This window comes from Microtus pennsylvanicus, chromosome 5, assembly GCF_037038515.1.
Source record: "Microtus pennsylvanicus isolate mMicPen1 chromosome 5, mMicPen1.hap1, whole genome shotgun sequence".
NCBI classification, from domain to species: domain Eukaryota; kingdom Metazoa; phylum Chordata; class Mammalia; order Rodentia; family Cricetidae; genus Microtus; species Microtus pennsylvanicus.
Window position 1 is genome coordinate 117,722,320 of NC_134583.1, and position 22,212 is coordinate 117,744,531.

The 22,212-nt window shown below is 43.4% G+C and overlaps 1 protein-coding gene across 9 annotated transcripts in view; it reads left to right on the top strand.

The window, feature by feature from the left end:
- The window catches only part of Plce1 (phospholipase C epsilon 1), a 293,979-nt gene that overhangs the window by 224,079 nt on the left and 47,688 nt on the right, over positions 1–22,212 (top strand). For all 9 annotated transcript variants that reach the window (XM_075973955.1, XM_075973953.1, XM_075973956.1 and 6 more), the window contains exons 7-15: positions 1,239–1,444; positions 11,503–12,178; positions 13,001–13,183; positions 14,251–14,368; positions 15,071–15,179; positions 17,782–17,904; positions 17,993–18,129; positions 20,437–20,675; positions 22,090–22,151. In XM_075973955.1, coding sequence (XP_075830070.1) covers positions 1,239–1,444; positions 11,503–12,178; positions 13,001–13,183; positions 14,251–14,368; positions 15,071–15,179; positions 17,782–17,904; positions 17,993–18,129; positions 20,437–20,675; positions 22,090–22,151 — 1,853 coding nt within the window. The remainder of the gene's footprint in view (positions 1–1,238; positions 1,445–11,502; positions 12,179–13,000; positions 13,184–14,250; positions 14,369–15,070; positions 15,180–17,781; positions 17,905–17,992; positions 18,130–20,436; positions 20,676–22,089; positions 22,152–22,212) is intronic.

A 22,212-nucleotide genomic window follows, 5' to 3' on the forward strand; every position in this document is an offset into this window, starting at 1 on the left:
AAAGTGAAATGAAATAAAAGTCTTTTTAAAATGTGTTAGGGAGGTGGTTGAGGCATTATGTATTTGGAAAACTCAAGACCAAATCCAGGGTCATTCACAGTCTCATTAGTAAACACACACACACACACACACAGAGAGAGAGAGAGAGAGAGAGAGAGAGAGAGAGAGAGAGAGAGAGAGAGAGAGACACGCACGCACACTGTGTGTACAAAACGTGTTCCTTCTTGCTTGAAGTGTGAAGACTCATAAAACTTCAGCCCATTTCACGTCACCTGAGAACAGAGGCGTCACTTGGTCCAGGAAGACTTGAGGTCCACAAACAGGCACAAGTGATACCCACTGGCTAATATTTCCTTGGTTTTAGCAGCTGGTATTAAACGCCCAGTAAATGATGAGAAGGCTTTAGGAAACCTCCCACCCTCCGCTCTCCTCCACTGCCTGTGGTGAAGAAGGAGCACTGCATCTCTTGCCTGGGCAGTGGGTCTTCCCTCTAATTCTGGAAGCTTCCTGGTCAAGATGAAGCCACACCAGTAGCTTAAAAACCACCAAGACTGGCTTTGTGGGAGCCTAGGCAGTTTGGATGCTCACCTTACTAGACCTGGATGGAGGTGGGCGGTCCTTGGACTTCCCACAGGGCAGGGAACCCTGATAGCTCTATGGGCTGACAAGGGAGGGGAACTTGATTGGAAGGAAGGGGGAGGGAAATGGGAGGCGGTGGCGGGGAAGAGACAGAAATCTTTAATAAATAAATAAACGGAAAAAGAAAAAGAAAAACACCAAGAAGCTACTGTCTTCCTGCAGCACACATGGACCAGAAAGCCAAAAGGCAGCTTTTTAAGTGTGTGTCTTGAGCCGGGTCACTTCATCTTGTTCCGTGTCCTGGTGCTCTTTAATTGTGGTTCTCCCCTCCGTTCCCATTACAAGAATAAAATAGCTGCCCTTCCCTGTGAAGTGGCTAACCTTGCCCCGAGGGAGCCATGAGATAATATTGCCTTTTGTGTTATAAATTCAGAGTGCAGTTTAGATTCCTAGAGGTGCTGAGATTGTCGCAGCAAGAAAAGGGCAAGTTTTGGGATTTCACGTGGTGGGATGAAAACACAGGAAATAAAAGCTTTGTCTTGGAGTCTCCTGTAGTAAAGCAAGCACAGATGTCATTACCGCTGTTATAATTAAGTCTCCCGGCCTAAAATCAGACCTTTTAGGTTGCCACAGTGCATTCCTGAACTTTCCTCCTGTAGTTTGTAGCTGATTACAGTGGCCAAGACAACTTCTTACAACGAGTGGGGCAGAATGGCTTGAAGAATTCAGAGAAGGAGTCCACGGTCAACAGCATCTTCCAGATCATCCGGAGCTGCAGTCGAAGCCTGGAGATGGAGGAGGAGGACAGCTCCAGCGAAGGGACTGGCTCCAGGAAGAACTCCTTGAAGGACAGAACCCGATGGCAGTAAGTTCCCGCGTCGATGTGTATGCGGGTGGACGCCTTTCTTCTCCTTACCATTGACTAGTCTCTTCCTACTCCGTGGGGTTTCACATAAAAACCCAATGGAAACATTGTCCCTTTCATACCTAACCAAGGGTCCTCTACAAACCTTACCAATTCAGAGTCTGAATCAGCCTTTCCCGTGTTGCTCCTTTGTTCTAAAATTACTATGTACATTTCACTTTTTCCATGAGTTGTAGCCTTTGAAAAAATTTATTAGTTTTGTTTTTTAACTGAGAGTAAAATTTTAGAAATGTATATATTAGTGGGCTACATATTATCCCTTTAAAAAGATGGCTATCTCGTCATTTCTAAAACATCAATAATTGGATTTCAGGATTGAAACCTCAATCTTGTATTTACTTTATAGTTTTCATAATGGTGGATCCTATTAAAATTTTTTTAAAATAGGGTTGGAGAGATGCTAAGAGGTTAAGAGCACTGGCTGCTCTTCCAGAGGTCCTGAGTTCAATTCCCAGCAACCACATGGTGACTCACAGCCTCTATAATGAGATCTGGTGCCCTCTTCTGGCATGCAGTCATACATGGAGACAGAATGTTATACTAATAAATGTTAAACTAATAAATAAACAAATCTTTTAGAAAACATTGTAAAATAAAATATCTGGTGTGATAGGTATTAGATACTCAGAAACAAGAACCTTCAACGGCCTACTTGGGATTTGGGGTTCTAACATCTCATTTTGAGTAACACTGCGCCAGGGGATATTTTAGTTAGCCCCACATACCGGGGACCGGGGATCCGATACTTTACAATTGTTTAGTTGTTTCATTTGCTGCTTATCACACACGCTACAGTCTAGCCAAACATGGTCACCCACAATGAAATGAAAGACGAGGACTCAGTTGGGCACCTGTTGGCTTTTCTTAAAGCCTTTTACACATAGCAGAGCCTGGCTCAAGGGGAGGAATACTTTCAGAGTACCCCAAACCTTTAGGTCTACTGGCTTTGCTAATCAAGGTTTTTCACGTAGTCAATCTTCTCAGTTACTCATCATAGCTGCCTTGGTCCTTAACCTGTGCGTGCATATTGTGGTAAGCTCTTATACTGACAAGGGTCTCAGTAGCTTTGGGAAAGGACTTCTTTAGAGTTAGGCTAGATCCTTGGGCTCTGTTGTCAATGTAGAAGTGAGCGGCATTTATCTGAGTCTCTGCTGTTACTTTGTTTCAAGGGAGTAAAGCTAACTCCAGATTTCTCCAAGGCCCTTGGGCTTTCTTCCACACATCATTTTCTAGCTCTCTCCATCTTGAAGGAGTTGTGCTCAAAGATTTGCTAGTGCCACCTTTGTCATAATGTCTTGGCTGGGATGTTCAATTATCTCACATATATATTTTCTATTAGTTCTTCTGTTGTTTTGCTGTGTCTCAAACTAGAGAACACTTTAATATGTTCTCAGTAGCAGGTTGCTGACATCAACAGAAATCTTTACGTGGAAACAGGGTCATCCACAAAGAAGGACATCTCTACAGGAAGCACTTCCCAGTCATTCAAATGACCTCTACCAGTCCACCACATGGTTATGTGTGTATCTGCCGCGACAAAGATTTGTGCATATTTACATGAGTAAAAATGAATAATTAAGGTTATTAGGAAAAAATGAAAATAAGGATAGGAAAACTGTGTGATTTTGAGTCTTATTTTTAAAAGTTCTTACCTATGCCTATATCCTAAAACATTTTACCCATGTTTTCCTCTAACCATTTTAAAGTTTCTGCTCTTAAATTAAGGTCTTTGCTCTATTTCAAATTGATTTTTATGTTGAGTGAGATTCGGGGATTGAGTTCTTCACTGGGTATAATTTTTTCCCAGCACCATTTGTAGAAGTGGTATCTTCTTCAGTGTATGTTTTTGATATCTTTATCAAAGATTGGGTGGCACTCACTGTGTAGATTTATTTCTGGTTCCTCTATTATATTCTATATATTTATATGTCAGTGGCTTGTTTTTTCTGTTGTTTTGATTTATATAATACAACTAAATCTGTAGACTGCTTTTGGTAATATGACCCTTTTTACAATATTAATTCTGCTAATCTACCAGCTTGAAAGATCTTCCCATCTTTTTTTTTTAATTTATTTATTTATTGTGTATATAGTGTTCTGCCTGATTGTGTATGCTTGCATGCCAGAAGAGGGCACCAGATCTCATTACAGATGGTTGTAAGCCTCAATAAGGTTGCTGGGAATTGAACTCAGGACCTCTGGAAGAACAGCCAGTGCTCTTAACCTCTGAGTTATCGCTCCAGCACCCCTTCCCATCTTTTGATACCTTCTTCATTTTCCTTGGAGTTTTAATGTTTTTATTGAGCAGCCTTTCCTTGGTTATATTTTATTTCTTAGGTATTTGGGGGGATTGTTTTGTTTTGGGAGGACAATTCTTTGTTTTGAAACAGGATCTAACTATGTAGATGTTCTGAAACTCACTGTGTAGACCAGGCTAGCCTTGACTTACTGCACAGAAATACCTCTGTCTCTGGAGTGCTGAAATTAAAGCCCTGAACCATCATGTTCCACTTATAGGTATTTTTAACTGTAATTCTGTTGTAAATGGAATGTTTTTCCTGATTTCTTTCTTCATAATTTCATTACTGACATAAAGGAAAGCTACTGAATTTTGTACATTAATTTTGTATCCTGATACTTTGCAGTCTTCTTTTGCTTTTTTGTACCTTGTTGGGGGCATTGATCATTTTCACCAGTAAATTCCTAAATCTTCCTTCACCATTTTACCCAATCCATCATCTCTGAGTTCAGTAGTTAAAGAGCCATACTTCTTTGGAGGGGTGCTGACCGTGTGTTAATCCGCTGTAACCCGTACTTTCATTGGGTTAAATATTGCTTCTGTTTTTGTGTGGCCATCTTCTTATTGAACAGCTCACTTTTGAGGGCTTGCACCTCTCGTGTGGCTCATGTTGGATAGGACAAACAATGGTAGCCTGTCACCATAACACCAAACAATACACGATACAGGCATTCATAAAAAAAAAAAAAAGAAAAGCCAACTAACATGTAATTCTTGACTATTAAGTCAGAAAATGGGGAAACTATTGTTAAGTTTTGCTATTAAGTTAAATCTTATTTAGGATCAAAGCTGTAAATAAAACCAATGAGGGAATGGGACAGGGAGAAGGGGAAATGGAGGAGAAGCAAAGTTAAATAAACCAAAGAAAGGGAGAGCAGTAGAGGAAAGTGTAATGGAGGGAAAGAGGGAAGAACAGGAAATTGGGAAAAATGAAGAAAGACTTCCAGACACTGAGAAAACCCATTGTCAAAATTAGGTAAGTAGATAAGTCAACAAAAGAAGAGAAATTAAAAGCTGAGATGTTTTTGGTTTCTTGTTTGTTCTTGTTTTTAGCCAATGTGTACAAACACTACTAAAAGTGTAGTAAGAAGAAAAACTGAAGTGGGCGGCAATATGGGAGATCCGAAAAGAGACTGACTGCAGCAAATAACATGCATAGGCAAAACTGTGTGAATGTATAAAGGGGAATAAAATAAATACATAAAGCCCTTTAAAATATGATAAAGTAAAATAGTAGTAAAGTGTTTAAAGGGGATTTGGTACGCACAACCTCTCCTTGTGCTGGGATTTTGTCTGGCTTATGGCTGAGTCGGTCTGAAGCATGCTGTCATGATTGCTGGGCATCCGCATGTGCCTCTGCCTGTAACATGCAGAAAACACTGTCTCCTTGGGGTCGGTCAGCACCTCTGGCTTCTGCAAAGATCCCTGAGCCATGTGGGGAGAGAGGAAATGCAAACATTTGGGGCTAGGTACTCTGATAGCTCTTATTCTCTGCCCTCTCTGAGTTCATTGTTGTCTACCACAAAGAACTTCTCTGATGAGGGATGAGAGATGCGCTGACCTATGGGTGTAGCAATTAATCGTTAACGGAGTTATGGTGCTTGCTTCTCCACTAGGGCCCAGAGGACATCGAATTACTGCTGGGAGGGAAAATGTCAGTTTTCTTCATGGAGTGGCTCCAGCTATATTGAAGCACACTCCAGGGCAGGTGCCACACCTCGGACTAGTTGGCCAACACTAGCCGGTTTAGGGCGTGGGTGGCAAAAATTTGGGTAGGTAGGTGTTGCATGGAGAGCAGGCCCTTGTTCCGTCCTGGCCACCCGGCTAGCTTACACCCGAAATAATCACACAGAAACTGTATTAATTAAATCACTGCCTGGCCCATTATCTCTAGCCTCTTATTGGCTAACTCTCACATCTTGATTTAACCCATTTTTACTAATCTGTATATCACCATGAGGCCGTGGCTTACCAGGAAAGATTCAGCATGTCTGATTCTGGCGGCTTCATGGCCTCTCTCCCTCACTCTGCTTTCTTCCTCCCAGAATTCAGTTCTGTCTCCTCCGCCTACCTAAGTTCTGCCCTATCAACTAGGCCAAGGGAGTTTCTTTATTCATTAACCAATAAAAGCAACACACAAACAGAAGGAACTCCTACACCAGGTAGGGATGTGGAGGAGAATCTGAAAGGACTCGGGAGAGGGCAATGGATATGATCAGAGTGCACTGTGTGAAAGTCTCAAAGAATTAATAAAAGCATTATTTTAAAAAATAAATAAATACAGGGAAACACAAGGGACAAAAGACAGAGGAGGAAGGTGAAGGGTTAGAACGACTTATTTCTGGAACCTTGGAAATGGGAGAATGTCGGGTATATGCAGCAAGGAGAGGATGAGCCAGATCCCTGAATGTTTTACTTCCTATGGTTTATGCAGGCACTGAGCCTCTGGGGACAGGCCTCTCATTCCTTAGCTTCCCTTCTTTGCACACCAGGGGCCTCTGCTGGCCACACTTAGCTTTGCCGTCTATAGACTAGGCAGGTTCTCCCATTCCCCCCAAGAGTCCTCATTTCACACCCCATGTGCTGGCTAATGTTCTAGCTCAGGTTCCTCTCAAGTTCACTGGGAGTAGAAGAAACAATCGTACCATTGAGATTTATACCGGTGGATCTGTCTTTGCGCTTTGTTGCATCCCTGATGGAGGGATGCAGCTTTAGATGTCAAGGGGTCGGCTGCAACCTCACAGTAGCTCCAGGGGTTGATCTACCTGATGACCTTGAGCTCAAGGCTATTAACGTCCGAAACAGTCCTCAGCTGATAAATTTTTCTGCCAGCCACTGAGGGTGGTGCTATCTTTTCCTATATACTTCATTTTCTGGCCTTCTGCTACCTGCCAGCATTCAGCCGTCTGTTCTCCACAGCTGCCTCCCAGGGTTGTCTCTCACCCTTGGTGCCAGGGCCAGTTGAATCTGACTCCTCAGCTCGTGATTCTTCCCTTGTCTGTAGCTGCCCAATAGCCAAGTTTTGAAGGACAGACTCCCTTGGGATGGGAGGACCTTTCTGAGTTGGCTGAACTCTCTCCAGCTGTGGACTCTTCCCAGCAAAGAAGTCACTGTCTCAGCAAGACCTACAAGTGGGTCTGAGGCTCATGAGAACCATGGCTTTGTCTACGGATGGGACTGCCAGTCTCTTCTCTCCAGAGACACTCGGTGATGTCACTTTCCGGATGACATTTCTGTTTCTGCTGCCCTGCGCCAGGGAGCCCCACCGCTGGGGCTGTGTTCTGCAAGGCACCCCTCTCTTTGGAGTGTCGTCTTTCTGTTCCTCTGCACCTTTCAGGGTCCTGTCACCCCCTGTATGGATTTCCAGAGCTCATCCTTGGTAATAGTCTTTCTCTTTTCCTGACACCTCTTCTCAGGGTCACAGGGAGGTAGCTTCTAGTCAGCCATCTGACGCACGCGGAAGTTACTCCTTGGGAAGTTTTTATTTCTAATTTTCTGTGTATTCCCTTGTCGTCTTCCTCGGCATTTAATCATCTATAGTCTAAGAACATTCTCTTCCACTGTCCATTTTCCAGATCCGGTTGTAGACATCCTGAGAATGGGGGAGGAAAACCACAAAGATGCAAATATTTATTTCACACGGCTTGGGAAGACATATTGAAATCCTCACTTTGAGATCTTTGTACCTAAGTAGTGCAAGTGGTTTCCTGGCCCTTAAATGATTGCTACTCTAAAAAGAAGCCCTGGATACACCAGGGGGGTGGGATTTAATAGATGCACTGAAACCAACCTTACTGTTTCCTTATTTACCTCAGTCCAGAGCACCTTGTGAAAATGTCCCATTCAGAGTGTCGTAGGCACAGTGTTTTGCAGATCCTAAAGGACAAAGGAACTGGGCTTTATTGAGTTTAAAAACAATAACCTTTAGCCCCTGTTCATGTGGCAATGATCAACTCAGTGAAAAAAGATAAGAAAGGAGGAGAGAGAAGAAGGAGGGAAAAGGTAGAGGGAAGGAAGGAAGGAGAGAGGGAGGGAGGGAGGGAGGGAGGGAGGGAGGGAGGGAGGGAGGGAAAAGAAAGAGAGAAAGAAGGAAGTAGGGAAGCAAGTGGCCTATCTCACAGTCCTTCAATTTACCCAGTGTGCAGGGTGTTAGAATTCCTCTCAAAGCCCTCAGGTATTCCTGCCAGAATACTTAATGGGAATACCTGCAGAACCCCAGAAAAGGGGTAGTCTGTGACTGGGGTGGTGACTCAGTTGATAGAGTGTTTGCTATGCTAGCATGAGGAGCTGAGTTCAGAGTCCCCAGCATCCCTGGTAAAACAACAACAATAGCAACATTGTGTGCCTATAATCCCAGACCTGAAGAACTGGAAGCAGGACAATTCCCAGAACTTACTGACCATCCACTCTAGTTAAATTGGTGAACTCTGGGTGCAGTGAGAGACCGTGTCTCAAAGACTAAGGTGGAGCAGTTGACACTCAATACCAACCTCTGACCTCTACATCCAAGCCTATGTATGTGCGCACATGCACACGCGTGCGCACACACACACACACAGTCTCAGCAGAAATTGAATAGAATGGAGAAACTATCAAAATGCCATTGACATCTATAGCATGCTTGTATATCCTTTGTACCAGTGAAGAAGTGCTGCCCAGAAAGCTGCAGTCAGTAGCCTTAGTGATAAAGAGCAGGCCAGGGCATGAGGCTGAGCAGGAACTTCTGCCCAGCAGTATTAAAGACACGTAACTGGGAAGGAGCTAACCCTTGACTCCTCTTCATACCTAGTTCTGTGGACTTGGAACAGTTCTGATCTTAGTTGGGCTATTGCTGTGATAAAATACCATAACCAAGAGCTTAGGGCTTGTAGTCTATTATCTAGGGAATTCAAGGCAGGAACTAACGCAGAGGCAATGGAGGAAACCTGCTTACTGACTTGCCCTTCATAGCTTGCTCACTCTGCTTTCTTATAGCACCCAGGACTACCTTCCCAGGGATGGCACCACCCACAGCTGGACCCTCCCAATCCGTCAAAAAATGTACCACAGTTTGCCCACAGGCCAGTCTGTTGGGGCTGTTTTCTCAACTGAGGTTGGCTCTTCCCAAATGATTCTCTCTTGACATAAGATGAGCCAGTACCGGTCTCTTTTGGAAATATATGCTTTTAACTGACTATAGCTGAGGGGAAAATGATAGTTAATGCACATTTTTTTTTAAAAAGCAACTTAAGCACAGTAGATTTTTATTACAGGGAACAGGTGTAACAAATCATGTGGCAAAGGTGATTTTTCTCCTATTTTAAAACAAAATTTAGGCTTTATTTCTTGGTGATTCCTATTCAAATAGTCATTGTAAATTTGTACAAAGTAATGAATGCTTGCCAAAAAAATATATAAGCAGGTTAACAAACAGCCTTTTTCACCTAAAATAAGATTTTTTTTTCACCAAATATCCCCAGAAAAGTGTTCAGCTCTGGATTTCTGGTTTCTCATGTGGGATGCCATAGAAGCTCTTCAAAAGCCGGGTACAAACCTTCCTTCAGCTTTCATGCCTAAGGGTGAGGTAGTTTCTTTGGTGGTTGACCACATCTCTGATCTTGGTTAACATTGCTTGGTTTCTAAATAAATCTTAATTTTCCATCTTCTCCCTTCTCATGTACCCACAGAAAACTGTTCTCCCAGGAGAATCAGACTCAGAACTATACAAAATCTACTCTCATCTAAGAGACAAAAGATACCAATAGCTTCCTGCTTGGAATGAATTTATTTCATTACAAACAGTTGTCGATTTTATTATGGAAATCATCCCTTGGATGAATGCTTTTGAATGCCATCTGGCATTAGTTCCTTTTGTATTCTAAAATACAAAGTAATGCCAAGAAAGACAGCTCCCCACAACACGGCTTATGTCATCTCAGGGAAACAAAAAGAGCCTCCAGAAAAGCTGTATCATCTTTTTCTATCTAGATACTCTTTTCATAATACCTGTAGTTTTTCACTGGAAAAACTTTCTTAAATTAAATCAGAAATTCTATATTTAAACTAATAAATTATGTTTTAATCAGTACCAACGCTCACAACCTGGATCTCTTTTAACTTTGTTTGTTTTAAAAATGGATCTTACATTGTAGTTCAGACTGTCCTAGAAGTTACTGTGTAACCCAGATTAGCCTAAAATCATGACAATCCTCCTGCCGTGGTCTCCTTAGTGTTACAATTACTGGTGTCAGCCACCACCGCCTCCAGACCCCAGCCTTTTCACTTAAAAATCTACCACCAATACCTCGGAAAGAATGTGACAGTGGCCCCAGAGAGAAACTTAGACGTGACCTCTGAGGAAAGCCACTCCATTGGAACAGCTGGCTAGTCTGGAACGGAGATAGTAGAGCAGATTTCAAATGAACAACGCCCAGGCTCCTTACATTTAGTCATATTGGTGCCTTTTACTGAGCCAAAAAAAAAATGCTTGTCTGATACCCACCCCTGCTTTGTGAGGTGACCATTTTCCTTCTGCCATTTAGCAAGTAGGTAAGTGGAGGGAGTCTTGGAGTTTGGATGTCTTGGCCACATCACACAAAATGCAGGTAGCAGACTGACACATCATTCCTAGCGTGACCACAGAGGATGTGGAGTATGAGGCAGTAGTGGAGACACGCATGAGCGTTTGCTTCCCTCCAATGTCACGGAGAGAACCTGCAGGGGTGTGCTGCTACCCATGCAAGATTTTCTCTCTTTAGTTTTCTATTATAGCAAGTGACATCAATAAAAATGCATGAAATTTTATGGCTTTGCACCTAGCACTCATAAACCGGTTTCTAATACCATTCTTCAGTCAAAAAGAAGCAAGATCCTTTGGGTAAATGGCTGAATCTAGGGTTGAAGAGGGGAAGGGTGAGCCTGTGGTGTCCTACAACACAGGACGTGATCAAAAGCAGAACAACAAATCACCCAAGCAAACCGACTGGAGTCTACGAAAGAAGCGCTGCCAAGGGAGCGCCTAGTGGCCAAAGCAACTCAAGGAAGGAGTGTTATTACCTACTCAAGGCACCATCTAAATATCCCCAAGGCCATCCATAAGGAGCTGCTGTGTAAACTTGATGAGGAGGCAAACATGGGGAGAAGAGATAGGTCTCCCTTGCAAAATGATTCCAAAAAATGTGATTTATGTAGCTTCTCAATTCCCTAAGAGGTAGAACATAACACCCTTCTCCTTCAGTGTAATATAGACATGGTGACTTGCTTCCAATTAGTATATATGGAAAAGAACTTTAATTACTACTACTACTAATAATAGTGTTAATAGAATGGGACACGAGAAACACTGTCATGTTTAAGGTCGGCATCAGTGGGTTGCCATGTTGGGAGTATGTGCAGTTTATAAAGGGTGTTAATAATGATACTTAATCTCACCCATCCCCGTGATCTTCATCTAATTTTGAGCAAAATGCCAGACAAATGCTAGTCTTTATACAAAAACTTCATTGTACTTCCCCAAACTGTCAAGATGATTAAAAGCCTGCCTATGGTCAGGCACCTTGATAAATATAAGATTGTAGAATATGGTTATAAATAAATTACCTCAGCCGGTCGGTGGTGGCACTCAGGAAGCAGAAGCTACTGTGTGTGAAGAAGATTTTGTGTTGGTCCCCTTCTGATTATAAGACAATGCATAAGTACCTTTTTTATCTGTTTTCATCAGGTTTATAATTGGAGATTTGCTGGATTCTGAAAATGATATCTTTGAGAAGTCCAAAGAATGCGACCTTCATGGGTCAGATGAGTCCCAGAAGGCCTTCGACCATGGGACGGAGCTCATCCCGTGGTACGTGTTGTCCATCCAAGCTGATGTGCACCAGTTCCTATTGCAGGGGGCCACTGTCATCCACTATGACCAGGACACACATCTCTCTGCCCGCTGCTTTCTCCAGTTACAGCCTGACAATAGTACCTTAACCTGGATGAAGCCTCCCACCGCCTCCCCGGCCGGTGCCAGACCCAAGCTTGGTATGCTTAGCAATATGTCTGAGCCTGGCAAGTTCCCATCACTGGGCAATGCTGGGCTGAGTGGCCTGACCGAGGGAATCCTGGATCTGTTTTCGGTGAAGGCGGTGTACATGGGACACCCAGGCATTGATATACACACTGTGTGTGTTCAGAACAAACTGAGCAGCCTGCTTCTCTCCGAGGCTGGAGTGACCCTGCTCTATGGGCTCCAGACCACCGACAATAGACTTTTGCACTTTGTGGCACCGAAGCACACAGCTAAGATGCTTTTTAGTGGACTGCTGGAGCTCACGATAGCTGTGAGAAAGATCAGGCGGTTCCCTGACCAAAGACAGCAGTGGCTTCGGAAACAGTATGTCAGCCTCTATCAGGTAAGGGATGCGTCCAGCCCTCTCCCTCGAGTAATGCAACCCTCGGGAGCACACAGTTGGCGTTAAAACTACGGGGTTTCCAGACCTGTCGCTTACTCTGTGAAAACTTGGGCAGCTTTCTTTAGCCTCCCAGGGCCACAGTTTCCCCATATGAAAACTGAAAATGAACTGGACCCCAGCCCGTGGAGTAGTGCTGCTCACGTGTAGAGCGTCTCTTAACTCCTCCCTTAACCCAGTCTGGAAAGCCCCTCATAGAAATGCCCAGAGATTTTTTTTTCTTTCAACTAGCTCTTCAGGCTCAAAACTCCCTGTGGAACACACAGGAAGCAGGTACTTTTATTTGCATTTTAGATGAATTAAGTAGACCTGGCTCTGTGATATATAACATTAGAATATTAAGTAAGTGGGTTATACATATTAACACAATGCTCTGCCTTGCACTACTACCAATTTTTTTTTTAATTTATAAGTTAAATATTTTGAACATCTGTGGGATTTTCTCCAAAACTCTAGGAACAACCCTATAAAAACATTACTTTATCCCAAGTTTGGAAAAAGTGTACATAGAAAATAAAAATAAACTTTTTGATTTCATAGTGAAAAACATAACAAAAGCCAGAAAACTGTTCAATGACAGCCGGGGAAACAATCAGCCCGCCAACAGGAAGTCCCCAGAGTCCAAACAGAGGCACACATAGGTAGCCAGATCATGCTTCTTTCTGTAAATGCCTGAGCTTATTCACCTCTGGGAATCAACTGGGACCATTAATATTGACTACCTGTTGCTGCTCGCTTGTGTGTTCAGCGTATGGTTCTTTGTAGGAGGATGGTCGGTATGAAGGCCCAACCTTGGCTCATGCTGTGGAGTTGTTTGGTGGCAGACGATGGAACGCTAGAAACCCCAGCCCTGGGATGTCAGCAAAGAATGCTGAGAAGCCCAGCATGCAGAGAAACAACACCTTGGGCATAAGCACCACCAAGAAAAAGAAGAAGATGCTCATGAGGGTAGAGTAACTTTGTTTATTAACCATACCTGGTCTTTTAGGACTACCATGGGGTCTACACTGCCATAAGCCACGTGAGGTTATTTGAGTTGTGGGCAAGAAAAATTACGAAACAATGGTTACAAGAACTTGACGTGTACCTCATAGGTGCCAAGGTCAGTGTCAGAAATCAGGCAAGGAGAAGGCTCCAAGGAAAAACCAAGGACCTTAAAAGTCCGCATCGGCTCAAACCCCGTGCGTGGCAAATGTGAGTGATTGTTAGGTCACCTGCAAAGAGCTGTATCAGTAGAGAAGGGAGAACCACAGGGGAGAAGCAGTAAGGAAGGACCTCAGAGTGACTGGCTCACGGTGGGTCTTGAAGTGTGTCCGGGAGGTTTCCAAACAAAACACAAAGGAAAGCATCGGCCACAGGGGAACCAGCAGAGAGGCTAAAAGGCTTCGCTTATTGCTCACATACAGAAGTGAGTGTGAAAGTCTAGGGCACCATTTCTGTGGTGGTTAAAGGGGGACTGGAAAAGAAAGCAGGAGCAGGCATGGTGGCTCACTCATGTAACCCCAACGTAGCGAGGCTGGGGCAGGAGGATTGCAGTAAGTTCAGGCTACAGAGTAAGACATTTGTCTCCAAATAAAATCACCCCCCAATAAAATCAGAAAGATCACATCAGGAAGATCCACAATGTTAAAAACATAGTAGCACTGAATATTGTTGGCTATATTTTCATTATGGCATAATGTATTTCTTTCATAGCTATCTAAAACCGTCCTGTGCTTTGCTCATGAAGATTCATAGAACTTCATTGCTTCTTATTGCATCTGTCCCCAGAGATTCCAGGAGTGTGGGGGGGGGTTAGCCTCCTTTTCTTGGGGGACACTGCTTCATACTGAAGAGCACACTGGATAAAATGACCTGAGGTCACCTGGGCAGCCTTAACGTAGCTCTTTACTGGTCTCACGAAGTGAGACAAGATTGAAGGACCTAGGTCAGAAAACAGAAACCCACCTGAACTGAACAAAGCCTTGGGGGAGAGCAATATAGTCCAGGAGCCATGGTAAGGTTTCTGTTCCCAGGGAGAGAGTGGAGAGGCAACCGACGACGAGATGGTGACCCGCAAGGCCAAGATGTACAGGGAGTGTCGAAGCCGGAGCGGTTCTGACCCCCAGGACGTGAACGAGCAAGAAGAGTTGGGTAATGCACTGTGCTCACATCTGAACCTTTCTGTTTTTTACTTTTATGGGGGAAAAAAAAGCTCCTCAGATTTGGCTTTTTGCTGTGATTTCAATTTGATATTATGGGAATTCCTTTTTTCACATCTCTCTAAAAACATTTTGTGTGTGCACACACGGCCTCTCCAGAGGCCAGAAGAAGGCATCAGATCCCCTGGAGCTGGAGTTACAGGCCGTTATGAAATGCCTGATGTTGGGTGCTAGAAATGGAACTTGAGTCCCCTGTAAGACCAGCAAGTGCTCCTAATTTCTGAGCCATCTCTTAGCCCCTGCTGGGAATCCTTCGTCCTGAGAATTACTTGTCTTGATGAGATGTAAAACCTGAGAGGCATTTCTACAAGCACCTGCCATTACTGGTAGATAATATTAGCTATCCAGGGTACAACTGACTGGGTGTTAGTGCTTTTAAGAATATGCCTGGATGTCACAACCACGCCCATGATCGGGTCATTTCTATATTCTTTGCCGAGGCCTTGGGCTCTGTGTACTTTTTTAAGCTCCCAGGTTAACTTGTAGCCAGCTGAGAACCCACCAGAATGGCCCATCCATCAAAGTATTCAGATGTTTCTTATATAAAAATCAGTTGTGTGGATTATTTTGCTGGCTTTTAAGGGAAAGTAGGCGCTAAGTCATCACCTCTTTTTTTTTTCTTTCATCCCTGCAGAAGCCAATGTCATCACTAACCCTCCCAACCCCCTCCATTCCAGAAGAGCTCACTCTTTGACCACGGCTGGGTCCCCCAACTTGGCTACGGGGATGTCATCTCCCATCAGGCCAGTCTCCTCCCCTGTGCTGTCTTCTTCAAACAAGAGTCCATCCAGGTGGGGCCTTACCATGATGAAACAGGGAATCCCCACGTCAGCCCAGCTGTGCCTGTCTCTAGTTCTAACTCATAGTTAAACTGAAAAACCCCTAATTGAAAATGATTCTGACTTTCCTGATTCTGTCATCATAGTTTCTCATACTGCTATCATCCCTACTCACTGTTGGAGAGACCAATTCTTCCGAGGTCCAAGGAAGTAATAAAAAGCCAAGCAGTGATTCTCTAGATCGGCTCCATCTAGTTGGCTAGCCGCTGATCACCCGGAGTCCTTTAACATCAAGCTTCAATTATTCAAAATTAAATTAAATTGGGCAGTCCGTTCCTGGATCACATCTTAATTGCACCCCAGGTGGCTAAAGGCTTCTGTAGCTAGAGAACATGTGTGTCACTGAAGCACATTCTATCGGGTAGTCCCATTCAAGGGAACAATGAAATGAGTGTTTGCTGCCGGACCTTGCTGATAGTGAAATACAAGTCACACTTTTTGACTTGCGGTAGAAGTTATGCTTGCCTGGAGAAATAAATGCAAGTATTGCAATGAGTTAGATATCTTTACCTAAACCCAAAGCTTGAGTTGTTGTAAATGACGGTGTCAGGACCGGAGACTTTTAAAAACCTCTGCCTTTGCTGATCATGACAGCGCTTGTCTTTAATCTTAGCAGTTGAGAGGTAGGATGGCCTCTGTGAATTAGAGGCTGGGCTGGCCTACATAGCTAGTACCAGGCTTGCCTGAGCTGCACAGTGAGACCCCCGTCTCAAAAACAAACAAACAAACAAAATCTACATCTTAGAACCAGAAGTAATAATAAGATGAAAAGGGAGCTGAGATACCACTCCATACACAGCAGCTAAAGAAATGCGAAGATCCAGGCAGAACCAGAGGAAAGCAGGTCCTGTTCCCTGTGCCACAGAGGCTCAGCAGACAGACATTGGCTTTGGAAGCTTTCCTTTCAACCCACATTATGCACATGTGCACAGATGCACACATGTCCTGTGTAATTGCTCTTGTGAGTCATGCTATTGGTAAGAACTCCACGGTAAATTCTCTTCTAAAGGGACGCGTTCCCTCACACTCTGAGTGGCAATCTTTAACTTTAGCCTTTGTGCCTTCAGCCCCACAGTTAGTAAAGATGGGCCAAAGGCTGGACGGCCCTCTTTATTGCTCTTGAAACTGTTCTATAAATTCAGATTTATAGTAAAACTGAAAATAGTTGGGATCCTTTATACTTTCAGCCCATGCTGGAACCTAAATACATAAAATATATAAAATAGTGTGCTTGCCTTTTATTTAAGTCGCTGGCGAGCAGAGAAAGGCAGAGAAGAGTGATAAAGGGAAGTCTTTTGAAGGAGAAACTAGCTCACATACCAAGTCTAAAGTCAAAGGCTCAGCCCCAGGGTGTAGGGCCAGTCCCTGCTTACAATTTTAGGATGGATGGAAGGCAGGAAGGCAGACAGAAGTAACACCAGCCTAAACCGTGTTAAAGGACAGAGAGAGACTGAGCCCCTTGAGACAGAGACAGTCCCACACCTGACAGTGGAACTGGAAAAGAGGAAGACAGGAAACTCACTTGAGCAATTAATTGCAGTGTGTTCCAATGATAAAGAACTATTCACGTCTTCCTGAACTTGTACCCTAAGCTGCCCACACCCAGCTGGAAATCCTTCCGTTTGTGATGCTCTCCCACCCGGAGAGGTGACCGTCAGATCTTAACTCTCAACATTTTCAGTGCATGAACACTGGGAGCAGAATTAAAAGTAGACTGACTGCTCGGTGCTCTTTGTATTTTCTTACAAATTAACACTTAAAATATCCCCCTGCACTCCCCCCCCCAAATCTAAGCCTTCCTCACAAAAAGGAAAAAGAAAAAAAGAGAAAGAAATATTACATTAATTGAGTTGACTTAAAACCATCATCAAAACATTTCTTCTACTACTTTGAGTCATCCACACAGAAAATAAAAAGTGTAGTAAAATGGCCAGACTGCATATTTGCCTGAGAGCGATGATATTTTTATGGTGAATGGATGCAGCTTTGGAAGAAGGTGCAGATGGGCTCCGAGGCGGGGTTGGCGTCTTTCCATTCTTAATATTTTTCTGACTCACATTTTCCATTAATATTAAAAGCTTTTCCCTGTTTTCATTGAAGAACTGGTTAAAAAAGGAAAAAGAAAGACATTGGCGCATTTCAAAACTTGCCTCCTGGATGTGTTTGCATAGTTTAGAATACAGAGAAGAACATGAACGATTTCCCACAAAATACAAATGAGGAATTTGGGGATCCTTTTTTTTTTAACGTGACTTTTCCCTAGACACACTGAATTTGGGAGATTCCCCCCTGATTTATCGATTTGTGCTTGAATATTAGCCCCACTGTTTTGTCCCAACTGAGCAAACGAGGAACACCGTTACCGGTACATCTTTATTACCTGTGAGATGATGTTGATTAAGGGATATAGTATCATTTCCCTTCTTGTTCAGATGGCCTTCAGAGACTGTGGAGGCAGAATGGCTCGGGGTGTGCACTTACCAGTGACAGCCATGTTTCTCTGCAGTGCCTGGAGCAGCAGCAGCTGGCATGGGCGGATCAAAGGCGGGATGAAGGGTTTCCAGAGCTTTATGGTTTCAGACAGTAACATGAGCTTCATTGAATTCGTCGAGCTGTTCAAATCATTCAGGTAGGATGCAGACTTCCTTCTCACTCTTTCTCCAGTCCACACCGGGATGACAGCTCTAAATGGGAGATGTTCTCTCTTCTCCTTTCAGCGTAAGGAGCCGCAAGGACCTGAAGGACATTTTTGACATCTACTCTGTGCCCTGCAATCGGTCTGCCTCTGAGTCAGCCCCCCTGTACACGAACCTGACCATTGAAGAAAACACCAGTGACCTTCAGCCTGACCTAGGTTGGTTTAACAATTTAGGACTTCCCTTTGGGAGCTTTCTCTCCAAAACCAAGGTGGAGATCCAGTCACACACACGTTCAGCCCGTTACTCACAGTTTGCTCTTACCTGGAGCTCTTTGAAACACTGAGAATTGTTTCCAAGGTTATTTGACAGTAAGGGGTAGGCAGGAACTGTAAGAAATCCATTGTCACATGATTCTTTTGGCACTCAGTTGAAATTGGGCTGTTTAACTAAGAATGCCTTCTGGTCATTCTGACAGCCTTGCTCCCTTTCCCAACCATTTCCAAATGTCTACAGGGTTTGGACTGGGTCTTAACTGAGAAACACCAGTATCTATGCTACCCATAGATAAGTGCTTGCTCAGGCCCAAGCAGTGATTGGGTGTCCTTTGTCAAGGGGAGTCTTTGGTCACCTCAGCATAGCACTCCTGTCTGAACATCCAGGATGTTTTTCCTTCTTTGTAAACCAAAATTCCCCCTTTATCCTACTTATACCATTTAGTCACCCATGAATTTTTAAGCCTATAATTTTTCTCCTAAATTCTTGATGGAACTATAAGCACTAAAGCGTGCACACACATGAATGTGCTTATACACATACATACACATGCACACTATCCTTTTTCGTGTACTTACTTCATAATTACTTATAAACTTATATTGTCCTTATTAACTATTGTGGAACTTGCAAAACATGCATACCTACCGACTAACCAAGTAATTGCGTCTTTTAAATCATCACTTTTTATCATATAGACCCCTTGTAGGTGTGTGGAAAATGGGAAGAAATCATAGCCTTCCCATACACTGGCCCCCTGCACACCTGTGTGGATATCTGAGCACACAAACTCTCCCTGTCTGTGATGCCCTGCACTAGTAAAGTGCAGTCGTTACGGTCCAGTCACTATCAATCCATACTGTGGCTGGAGTCCGTGGTTTTCTTCAGAGCTGTACACTCCGTGGGTTCTACAGACGGTGACATTATACACGGCAGTGTTAGGCAGAACAGCTTTGCCGCCCTGACAATCTCTGACCCACCTTTTCAGCTTCTCCTCCTCCCCTGAAAGCCCCTGGCTGTCACCAGTTTTCTTACTGTTCTATAACTGTGCTTTTCCCAGGATATACCATACCCCTGGAATCCAACAGTGTGTGGTCTTTTAGGATGACTTGTTTTTCCACTGGGCAATGTGCATTTACATTGTTCTTTCTTTTTTCAAATCAATGGCTAATTTGTTTTTAAACTGAATAATATTCCATTGTGTATATACACTGTTATCAACAATTGTATGCATGTTTTTATATGGAGGTATGTTTTATAATCTTTTGGCTAAGTACCTAGAAGCGCTAGATTCTATGGTAAGCCTCTGTATCGCTTTGTAAGAAATTGCCACATTGTCTTCCCAAATGGCTAAAATTGAAATAACCAGCCCTGCCAAGTTTCTCCAAATGGGGAACAATGAGAAGCTTAGAAAACTTCTGGTTAAAATGTAAAATGACAGTTGTGGCTTCTTGTTGAACTAAACATACTCTTTACATAGAATTCAACTCTTTGACCATTCGCCAAAATTAATTTTATTTTTTTGTTCTTCTACATATTATACTTATTGTTCAAGAGTTTCTATTACCAAAATAAATTTTAAAATGATATTGATGCAAAATCTGCATATAGATGTTCATAATTACAAATTTAAAAATACAGAAAAGCTTTATGAGTGTGTCTCTACCAAAAAAAACAAAAAACAAAAAACACCAAAACAAAGAAACCTGGCCGGAAAGATGTCACAGAGCTAAAAAAAAATATTGCTGACCTTCCAGAGAACCCAAGTTCAGTATCCAGGACCCATAATCACATAGTTCACAAGCATCTGTAACTCTAGGTCTAAGGACTCTGACACCCTAGCCTCCAAAGGGCTCCTGCCCTCACATGTACATACCCGCCCACAAACACACATGCACATAGTTTTAAATATTTTTTAATCTGAATTTGAGCTAGAAATCATAGTGCACATCTTTAATCCCAGCACTCAAGAGGCAGAAGCAGGTGGATCTCTGAGTCTGACGCCAGCCTGGTCTACATAGTGAGTTCCAAGCTGAGCATCTTTCCAGCCCCTGGGTTCTTTTATTTACTCATTGATTCGTTTTTGTTTTCCCTCTACTGTGGGAAGCCAGCAACACGCACTGACTTTGGCACTTTATTTAACAGATTAGGGCTTCACCAGGGCATTGACTCTGCAATATCGTTATCTCCAGGTGAACTCTGTCAAAGGATTTCTGGATAATCAATTGCTGTGGGTGGCTGTGTTTCAGATTTGCTGACCAGAAACGTCTCAGACCTGGGGCTGTTCATTAAGAGTAAACAGCAGCTTTCGGACAACCAGAGGCAGATATCCGATGCCATTGCAGCTGCCAGCATTGTGACCAACGGCACTGGGATTGAGAGCACATCCCTGGGCATATTCGGGGTTGGCATACTCCAGCTCAATGACTTCCTGGTGAATTGCCAAGGAGAACACTGCACGTACGACGAAATTCTCAGCATCATCCAGGTACCAGGTGTAGGGCACGTCTCTGACTGACCTCATTTGATGCTAAGCATTTTCTTCTGTTTACACTTCTTCCCAAAGCCTTCTGATCTGGGGTCCAAATAGAGTTTCTTTCAATGCCAGGTCCATAGGTATTCTTATTTATCATATAATTAACGTGGGTCCTAGGGCGTCTCTGACGCAATGACAATTACAAGGAATTTGTGCCCTGGTCCTCCTTGCTGTTCTAACACATGCAACAGTCTATATTTTCAGCCTGTCACTTCACACCTAAGTTTTAGCTCCCACTCAGCAATCTGTGTTCAAGAGCTGGGAATACAGTACTGGATACATTCTCATTCTTCTGTGCATCTTACATTCTGGTCTGTAAGGTAAACAATACGAAATATGTCATTGCAAGAATAAGTTTGTTTTTTATTTTTTTAAATTGAGCAGGGTAGGGATAACAGGAAGGCTAAGCTGGAGAGGGGCATTTGGGCTGAGCTCTGAGTGAGTTACGTCCTTTGAAGTTCTGAGGGAATAGGGTTCTCAGAGAAACATAAGAACCCAGCTCAAACCCTGGGGTAGGAGCGAACTAGGGACTTACGAAGAGCATCAAAAAAAAAAAATCTAGTATAGTCAGAGACCAGCAGGACTGGCAGATGCGATTTCGGGCGGGTATCCAAAGACCAGCTCATCTAGGACTTTCAGACTACAGAACGGATGGAGGTTGTCTGTGTGAAACGGGAAGCTTGGGGAAATTTTAAGCAGGAGGGTGCATGATTTATGCTCCAAGAGGTCACTGTGAGCCCATTTGGGCATAAATTGTGCTGATGAAGGATGGGGACTGGTGAGCAGTGGAAACTGCCCCCGGAGCCCAGGCAAGGGAAGGTAGCAGTTTAGCAGGTGGCATCTCTAGGGAGTGAAACTTTACTGTGGCAGGGTCACATACAGCAGAATGAGGTTAATTACCTGGTTGGGAATCCACAGAGTAGCTGGGTAGCCTTTAGATTTAACCGCTAAAGACGCTAAAACTGGGGGTCCACTGTGGCTCAGTTGAGCGCATGTTTGGTAGGGGTGAACCAAAAGAATCAGCTCTTTCCTCCCTCACTGCTGGTACATAGCTGCCGTTATTATCCTCATCTTCCCCTCAGAAATGCACAGTGGTTTCGAATGAATCAGCCTTATTCTTTTCTCTTGCTCCCTTTTTTCTCTTAAATAAATATGCTTGGTATAATAAACTCACATATAATAAATATTTTCTTTTGGACTAAAAACTACATCTTACCACTACATAACTAAATTAGTTCAAATATTTGGTTTAGACGTTTCCTAATGAAAACAGAACAGCTTTTTTTAAAAAAAAAGTGATGTGGTGTTATTTCCCCCTTCTTGGTTTTCTTTACCTAAAACATGCCTTTATTTTAATCCCTTGCAGAAATTCGAGCCTAGCATCAGCATGTGTCATCAGGGCCTAATGTCGTTTGAAGGGTTTGCAAGGTAACTCTTCAAATCCCCTTTGCACAGCGTTTAAGGGCACAGACTGCTCTTGCGCAGCCTT